The 9,800-nt window shown below is 40.5% G+C and overlaps 1 protein-coding gene across 5 annotated transcripts in view; it reads left to right on the forward strand.

Annotated features, from left to right (window-relative positions):
* pax7b (paired box 7b) overlaps positions 1-9,263 on the forward strand; it is a 48,711-nt gene extending 39,448 nt beyond the window's left edge. Inside the window, exons 7-8 of one of the 5 annotated variants that reach the window (XM_034312039.2) lie at positions 1,027-1,276; positions 3,659-9,263. In XM_034312039.2, the coding sequence (XP_034167930.1) occupies positions 1,027-1,276; positions 3,659-3,774 (366 nt within the window). In that variant the 3' untranslated portion in view covers positions 3,775-9,263. The remainder of the gene's footprint in view (positions 1-1,026; positions 1,277-3,658) is intronic. The other 4 variants (XM_034312038.2, XM_034312037.2, XM_026921375.3 and 1 more) reach the window with 4 other exon arrangements.
* Positions 9,264-9,800: the final 537 nt, after the last annotated feature.

Raw genomic sequence — 9,800 nt, forward strand, 5'->3', positions numbered from 1 at the left:
TCCATATGCCCACTGGTTTGCCTAACACACAGAAGTGGCTGGGTTTTCAAAATTAGTTTATGAACTTGCAGGTTGTATGGACCTTTAGCAAATAGCCCATGGATGTTGTCAGAGCTGTGCATGTGGGCCTGGTTTTGCTCTCTGCAGCCCTGTGAAGGGCTAATTGGTTTAGCAGGCTGGGGCCTGAGATGGCCAAAGGCCAGTGGGGCGTAGCGAGACGCAACGGGAACCTGATGTTCAGGAGGATGCTTTGTGTCGGCCTGTGGATGGGGAGCATGTGGCAGACAGAGCAGCTTCTACAAGTAGCTCTATTCTCTGTCTCTGTCTCTCTGTGTGTACACTTTCCTGCCCCCATCCCATGCCTTTCTATCTCTCTCCTCTTCCCTTATTCATTTTTCTCCATTTATTCTACCCATAGTCCTTCCAGCTAAGTTCCCTTGACATTTTGAAAACATGCTTGTGGCTTTATTTTTCCCCCGTGGTTTTGGAGTGATGTCAGGTTAAAATTGTGATCAGTTGGACAAAACAAGAATGAAGAACTCTGTACAATTTGAATGGTGACTAATATTAAGTTAAACCCAAATGATAGCCTGTACTCTGAGACCAATATTCCAAGCTGGCACTGGTCTCTGGGGATGCCTAATGTGAGCATCTATTATTTGAAACATTTTAATCATTCATGAGGTCTGAAGCTGTGGGATGACTGGAGGCCTCTGATTAAACCCTCCCTCAGAGCTTGTTATGCAGTCAGCCTCAGGTCACACAAACCTGGACTGTGCATATACTGCCTCTCTTTCTGTTCCCTTCTCTCCATCCTCCATCTTACCCCTTTGTGTTATTTACTCTGACAGCTGTTTTCAAGCTACTAAACACTCCCTCGGGATGCCCTGAAAGGCTGCTGTTGCGCTTCCACTTAACCCTTACCAATGCTGAGACCTTGTACCTTGTGAGCTTGTTGTAATACCCAGTGAATAGCTGGAAGTAAGGGGTTCTGTTGATTGTAAGCCAAATCTGTATTTCCTGCAGGTTATGAGCATCCTGAGCAACCCAAGCGCCATGGCTCCTCAGCCGCAGCACGACTTCTCCATCTCGCCTTTGCACAGCGGACTTGAGGCTTCCAACCCTATCTCAGGAAGCTGCAGTCAGCGCTCAGAGCCCATCAAGACGGCAGAAAGCCTGGCTTCATCTCAATCCTACTGCCCTCCTACCTACAGCTCCACCAGCTACAGTGTGGACCCCGTCACAGCTGGCTACCAGTACAGTCAGTATGGCCAGAGTGAGTACATCATCACGCAAACCCATAATCGGTCATCTGGTTTTTAGTAGTGGATGTCCGATTGACCCAGGGTATTGCTTTTGCTTTTATAGTAATCTAACTGTAAAAGATTTATTTTGAAATGCCTGTGTAATGTATATTATCCTCATCCTCATAACCATGTATAATGATTGAAAACACACAAACACAACCCCTTTTTCCAGGCTTGCTTGAAGGATGAACTTCTTGCATGAGCTCTTACTCTGAGGTCAAAATCTATCTAATATAAATAAAGTGATTAAAAATTTAATTTAAAAGTTATGTCAAAGATGGGCTTAACATGTCTCAGAGAACACCTGTCTGATTCATGAAAATGCACTGGGGAAGAAGGAAGCTTACAGGGTGCATGCTGCAGGCAGATGAGTGTGTTTCTTGTGTGCTGCATGACTGGGAGTGCCAGATAGAGCGTTTCATCAAGGAAGAGGTGAGACAAAGTGTATATTTGAGGCAGATTTAAAGAGTAAACCTGGGATGACAGAGAGCAAAAGGGTTCCGACAAGAGAGCGAGAGAGCACAGAGTTAAATCGTTGGTGATTACTTTGCCAGCTGTCAGGCTAAGCGTCTGCAGTAAGGACAGTTGGCCCACCCACAGGTATGCGCCTGCTACCGTGCACACTGCCTGCTCATGACAGGCTCAGTTCTCCGCATGCTAACACACGCTAGCGTGTGTTAAACCTCACTTACTGTCACACTGACAGATGCCTGGCAACGTCCAACGTCTCTCCGCCCCACCCTGCTGCTGCTACACACCACAAAGGAAGCAGGAGAGGTGAAAATTACCTTCTCCTCCAGCCAGTGATATCAAAGGACCTGCCACGCATCTGACACACTTGACAGGCCAGCAGATAATGCCAACATGCTAATTCTCATAACTGGGAGAGGGTTTTTTGATCATTAATAATGAAAGCTGCTGTTTTTTATTTCCTCTGGTCCAGGTTTATAGCCTTTGTGATTACAGATGTCACTTTGATTGAGTAATTATTGTGTGTAAACTTCTTAAAAGGCTCATAAATATAACATTTGCTCCACTTTCTTCTTATGTTTTTTTTTTTTTTTAATATAGTTTTGTGTAACTAATTACATTGAAAGTCCTCACTAGCCCAGGCTTGTGCTAACTTAATAATACCCATTTCCACTTTGAATATGGGTTAAGCACCGAGGGAGGCCTGGGTAGTAGAAGGGGTTAATTGGCATTTCCTTAGTTTTATCCCCATGCTGCCCTTAGCTTGTCCTCATGACCTCCTGCCTTATTCCCTTTGCCTTTTTACACAAACCCAATGCTTTTAAAGTTTTTAGCTTGTGCAGTTAAATTGAAACCGTATGAAGTGTAAGCCAGATCAATGCTTCAGTCCCAGGTAGTGGGAGAGACTTTCTGTACCTTTTGACCCTGGATGGGCTTGCAGGTTAGTCCTCACACATGATCCTGATAAAGATCTCCAAGCAAAGCCCATCTGTGAATAAGCCCAAAGAGCCTATGCCCCCCAGTGCTGTGCTAGTCACACCAGGTTGTGTGTATCAGGTTATCTATCTGACAGAAATCACTCCCCTCTCTACTTTGTTGCACTTGCTACGGAGAATTATGGGAGTTCCATAATTGTTGATCCATATCAACTTGATGTGACTGTAAATAACATTCATTCATTCACTGATCTTCAGTGACTACTCTATCATGGACATGGAACAAGCTATGAATGGGCATGATGTAGACACTCATTCACACCTTGGGACAATGTAGTCTGGCCAATAAACCAATAGTTTTTGGGAAGTTAGAGGAAACCGGAGAACTCCGAAGAAACCCTTGTGCACATGCACACGATCTCCACACAGACAGTAAGCCAAGCTCAGAATCAAACCCCGGAGGAAACCGTGGAGGGAGAGACTCTGGAGCTGTGCAATGCTACCCGCTCTGTAAATAACATGGGGTTGTAATTTCATAGCAGTTCACTTAAGAGGAAGTGGCAAAATCTTCTTGCTTTGAGAATACATATACATTTTTCTCTGGTGACACTGAAAGTAAAGATGATCTGTATTACCGCATGAGCAGTATGTCCAGATCTGATGCTAGATGATGGAGTGTGGAGTGCGGAAAGCAGAGATGACAGAGATAATAAGAGATGCACAGAGGAAAACACTGTATGACAGGAGTGAATGACAGGAGGGAACAGGTGGCTCATTTATTTCCCCAAACAACCATCAGCTGCATATTAGTAGCCAAGAGATGCTCTGAATAATCCTGCTCTGAATAATTGCTAGATGTTAGGACTCAAGTTCATCTCAAAGGCACCTTATGGAATCAGAATTCATATCCTAAAGAGATTTGTTTTGTTTGGCTTTTCCCTGCAGCTGCCGTAGACTACCTGGCTAAGAACGTCAGCTTGTCCACACAAAGGAGGATGAAGCTCGGGGAGCATTCAGCTGTCTTGGGACTGCTACAAGTGGAGACGGGCCAGGCCTATTGACAGACTCCTCCTCTGGAACATCACTTCTCTCTTTCACCAGCATCCCTTCATCCACTGTGCTGTGCGAGAGAAAAGAGAAGTAGCGAAATTCATAGACAGCCTTAGACCCCTAACCTATGGCTGAGTGAATACAAAAGCCATTTAATAAACAGACACTATAGTGCCGCTTCTCGTCTCTCTCCTTGTCCATCCCATTTCTCGTCCCCAAGTGAATATTTCCACAAAGAGACTTTTTCAGGATTTTGGAGGAGAAAGCAAGCATCACAACAGTCAGTGTTAACATGCAGGCCACGGTCCCATTCGGACATGGTTTGGACCATGTTAATGTTTAATAGGATTTAAAATTATGGTATTACATTTATATTTGATATAATGATTGTGGTTGTTTCTATTACTGTTGCAGTTATTATTGTTAGAACAATTTGTTTACATCTTATATTTGTCTTTTTTGGTTTCTCAGCCAGTTTCTAACACACCATACAAAGAGAGGCTGGTAGCAGTTCGGGTTGCCCGCAGTGCAGGTTATTTAACCTTTTAATCTAAGTTCGACGTTCAGAGAGATCTGGACCTGTCAGTGGGGTGTCTGGCTCAGCAGAGTCTTCTGGGAAGGTCTGGCCAATAAGGACTCCAAGAGCTTCCAATCCTTGCCCCTTTGTTCCCACATGGATTATCCGCTGGGAAAAGCCACAACAGTTAGAAATGAAAACGGTCCTAAAGCATCCCCTTGATCTACACTATGGGCAAGTTTTAGAGAGAGACATTTATCAGTATTTTTTTTTAATGGAGTAAGATAACTTTGCATTGCTGACGCATTAAACCCAGGTTATCATTGAAAAACCAGCCCATTTCATTTAAATATTACCACTATGATCTTATACACGTAAGGTGGAATAGTTCAAAAACCATGTTCCTTTTCAAAAGCTGTGTAAGGTCAGTTTTTTTTCTTTCTTTTTTTTTTTTGTCTCTATTAATGCAAGGTGCTACATTCCAGAACATTACTTTACAATGTCATGGGACCTACTATATACAGTGTATTATTTAGCATTCCACAAATGTCTTGCACTTTCCTTTTCTTTCTTTTTTTTTTGTATGCAGGCTTGATACTTCACAAATGAAATGTTACAAAAGGGATTACTTCACAATTCTACATTTAAATGATATAATAATTTTGTAATAGCCTTTGAAAAGGCATTCTATTGGTGCATATTCCAATAACAAACATATATTTGAGCTACACTAATGTCATAGCACTTGTTGATAATTGGCCACAGTAAAGTATAAAAGGGAATTATACAGGGTGAATTTGTTGTGTATGAAACAGAAAGTGGAGTGACCAGAAGTTATAATGCATACATTATAATATATTGCATTCTGTTTCCCCTCTTTTGATAAATTTCTTGTTTCAACTGCATCAAGTATGTAATGTAAAGAATGTAAAGAAAGTAATTTTGCTTCATATAAATAATTAGTGATTTGAATTTACTTCATCTCCCCATAATGGACTGTCTTACTCTTCACAAATCATTCCATTAACAAAAAGACCTCTCCATACATGATGAGCCAAGAATAATGTTTATCTGCTTTCCAGGACCTATGTTCCATCCTATCTTGTTTGGCATCTCATTCCACAGTTTGGATGTATACATACACCATTCAGTCAGAACAGGAAGTAGCTGGCAGGACAAACAGAAAACAAGACAAGCTCACTCAGGCACGTGACCATGTGCCATTAAAGACTGATAACATTTCATTTAACTCTTCAAATATTTTGTAAAAAAAAAAAAAAAAAAAATATAAAGAAGGAGTGTAAAAAGTTTTTAGTGTGTAGCACTCATTTCTAACACAGTCTACCTTTTGGATATTGAAAGCACTATTTGAGTTCCAAAATTTCTTTCTAGCTTCATTTTTTTCCCCATCACATTCCTATATAGTTCTTTCTTAAGCAACTGTAATTTGCTTTATCTTTCTGTTCAGCATGTATGTATATTATCATGGCATAATTTATTCTGCTGTATGAAACAATAGCATAATGGGAACTTGTACTGGTTTTCCTACATTCAGCCTGTTGGTGTCTTTACTGTAGCACTGTTATTGATTAAAGTTTTGAAAACTGGACAAGCAATTCTTTGTGGATTCTTCTGCAGTCCTGTTGCTCTCATAAGCCAATAATAAATTAGCAATAGTCTTGGGTAAAAATACAATAGCAAAGATTTTGGGTAATTTTTTTTACTTTTAATTTCCCATACTGATATGCCAGTACATATTTTCCTGAGGACATGCAGAGCTGACACAGCCTACATACATGTTTTAATCACTGATATTTCTATTCAGTCATTTTCAAGGGGTGAAATATCTATTGGCATGTATCATACATACATACTGCCGTTTGATCTCACTACAAACAGCAATCATGATTTAATCCCCGTCTCCACAATGCAGTGTTTTTCAGCGCATTTGAAGTCAAGTGCATCTTGACAGTCATAGTGATTTAAGATACTAAAAATAGTTGGCAGTAATTGAGCCGAGCTGTGAGGGAATAAAGAAGAGCTTAAAAGCAGTGTCACAACACAGATGCTTCAGTGCCACTGCCTTCACAGAAGGCTTGTGTAATGGTTCAGTAGCCCCAGGCCATGTGCCTCAGACCTGACCACGAGGGCATCGCCTGGGCACAAAGCCTCTGAACACTTGCCAATGTGTGCTGCTTATGGCCTGAGACTCACAAGCCTGAAGAGTTAGCAATGCAATGACTACTTGTTCAAACACCTTGAACACCACAGACAGACATTCCTTTTGTGATTAATAGAATTACAGGAAAATATGTATCATGAACAGTCATTCAGGAGCCAGCTGTGCGTCCTACAGCATTTGCATGCAGTGATGAAATCTCACTGGTATGTGGTTTTGAGCTGAGGACTCCTTCTTTATGATTCAGCTGTCCATGGCATTTTGTGCTGTCATACAAAGTCATTTCACATATGAGCAATATTGCTATCAAGAAAACAGCTGTTGTGTCATTTAAAAAAAATGTTATTTCTTTCTCTCATATGTTTAAGAATTTTCATTAAAAAACAGGAGACAGGACGGAACAAATATTCACAACAAAACACACACACTCACATACAATGAGAATTCTGGAGTGATGAGAAATGTAAATGATGAATTATGTATAATAATAATAATAATAATAATAATAATAATACTGTTGTTTTTATTATATATAATAAAAAGAGGAGAAAACTAAACTGCTTTTTAAAATAAGCAAAAGCAAAGGTGAAAAGTGTATAATCACTGATGGATGTAATTATTATCATTGTAATAAAAAAAAAGAATACATAAAATATTTCAATGCATTTCTGAAGCCTGGTGTTTAGTTAATAATTAGTATTTTGGGTCACCAAAACATTATCATTACAAGGGGAAAAAATGCCACAAGGTATGAATTGATTAAAACATGTCTGAAGAAGTCTGACACCCCTCCTCTCGAACAGAGCCTAAGGCTATTGTGTTGTAGAGACTGTGCTGTGTCAACCACTCGAAAATGTCACAAAGAAAGCACTTACAAAGCCTAACATCTCCTTAAATCCCATAATTATTCCAGGATACATTATGTACCTGAGCCTGCCTGTCTGATCTCTACTGAGGGGATTCTACATTCCCACAATCAGCTTACACCGACAGATCGCATGATTGCCTAATAACCTGGATTGGTAAGTAGACTACTTAGTAGGAGATTGTTACTGAAAAAGAATGTATCCTTTCAGCCAAAACCATTGTTAGATATATTCCTTTTTTCTGACACATTATACTCTTACACAATGGAGGTTTTTTTTTTTCACAGTCGATGTCAATATGTCTAAGACAATTTTATTCCTCCCTTCAATTCTCAGGAAGTTTTTCCTCTTAAGCCAAGCCTTTCATTTGCCGTCTCCAGGCACTGGAATACAAGATTATAGTCCTCCATAGTAACCCTGGTATTCCGTAGGCAGCCTCCTCCATGTGCCCCTCCCTGCCCCCAGTCTCTAATCTCCACACGCCAGCATCACTTCAAAATTAAGCTGTGAGCAAACTGGAAGTCTTGCTAACGCTACTCACTCTCAAAACCACTCAATACACCCTAGTGAAAAGTCTCACTCTCCTGCATGAGAGCAGTCCACACTTGAATGAATGACCTCAACCTCTCTCTCTCGCTGGCCGTTTCATGTCCTGCATCTTATAATTCACTCTTTCCATTTCACCTGAGAGAAAAGGAGGGAAATTGAAGGTGGGCTTGTCGATCCAAGACATGAGTTTGACATAAATCATGAAGGCTATTTGTATGTTTACTTTAGAAAACTGCTCAGCTTCCAGACTAATTCATGTTAATAGCAAAAAATGGAAATGACCTGCAACGCTGAATAATGCACAAGCCTTAGTGCATTTTTATGAGGAGATACACGCATAAAAGTCTTCTTTTGAAAACCAGTCAGCTCCTAACATGCGTGACGCCTGGGCATAGACTCTAATACACAGAGACAATTTTGCTAGATAATGGCCTATCACGCAGGATACAATTTAAATTAAAAAATGCAATTTTCACCTTGAAATGAACAAATGATTACAATTTCTATACAAATTAAGGCATCTAGGCGGTGCCTCAGTGCACTGCTCAGGCCATGAAACTTGACATAATTACCATGAAATATATTTTGAAATATTTGTATTTTTTGCCCGTTGCTTTAAAGCATGCCGCTTTGCCTTCTGCTGGATTGTGATCTCACCTTCTGGGAATAAAAGAGAGTGAAAATCAGCAGAGATGAAAAGCCCTTCAACAGGCAAGATAAAAAAAAAAACATAAAAAAGATGAGGAAAAATACAAACAGTAAATTGACGCTGTTCAGCCTGCCAGCGTCTGGAGTTATCTGTAAAAGCCAAATTATCGAACCTTATCTAGAAAATCATATCTAATAGTGATCTGCTCTGATGTTTTTCTTTCTCCCCCATTCCCTTTCTCTTTACTTGCACTCTTCACTTGCATTTATTGCTTTGTTTATAGTTATGAATATATTTAGAAGAAATGCTAACGTGTGTGTTTGAGTTTGGAAGTTGTGGCGAATTGCGGACAGCATCACAGGAGAAGCATGTAATTCAGAAGTTAGAGACTATGGATGATATGAGGATGCATGCTGATGGGTTTGCTTCTTTATACAAAAACATGCTAAAGCACACTAAAGGTGAAAACACAATAAAGATTTTTCACGTTCATTTTCGCATTGAATCATTCCTGCACTCTGGAAGCTCATCTGGTAGTGAATTCAGTTTTCATGACTGACCACAATGCTCTTATTTAGTGATGTTGTGTATTTTTTCCATTTGTGAAATCCAGTCACATTTCCTCAGTAATACTGTGAGAGAACTTGTAAAGTGACCCTGCTTTCTCCGACTGCCCTCCTCGTCATCTATCTCTGAGCACTGTCAGTGTGATTCCAGTCTGTCTGAGAGGCACACATCAGATTTCAACACTTGACCTCATAATGCCAGAGGTCAGCGCCACACCAGCACCAATTTCACACACAAGATGAAAGGGAAATTAACATTGAAGTTGTCCAAGGCAGCAGCTCCGGGCCCCGCCCGCCTTTGGCCGCATTCTTCTGCCCCCTTGCACACTGTGAGCCACAAAGAGTAGGAGTGAGGAGCAGGGCTGCTGGGAGCTGGAGGAATTCAGTCTGCTCCTGCTGGAGGCTTAGCCACTGGCTCACACTGCTCTGGGACACTACCGGCAGGATGAGAGCACAGCTCTCTGCTGCAGAGCTCAAACGAGACATTAAAAACTACACAAGTGGCTTTTTATATAGATATAGCCAGTATATAAACAGTTCACTATATTCTCTTAAGGATTTAGTATACACTTTTAAAAACAAATCCTGTAAAAATCAGGTAAAACAGTTTTTTTCACTAACACTTATTTACATGTTTCTATACAAGCAGTTTTCAAACTTTTCGCAGTTAGAGACCCCCTCCATACATATTTATTTTACGAACATAATCGA

The sequence above is a fragment of the Pangasianodon hypophthalmus genome, chromosome 16, assembly GCF_027358585.1.
Source record: "Pangasianodon hypophthalmus isolate fPanHyp1 chromosome 16, fPanHyp1.pri, whole genome shotgun sequence".
NCBI lineage: Eukaryota > Metazoa > Chordata > Actinopteri > Siluriformes > Pangasiidae > Pangasianodon > Pangasianodon hypophthalmus.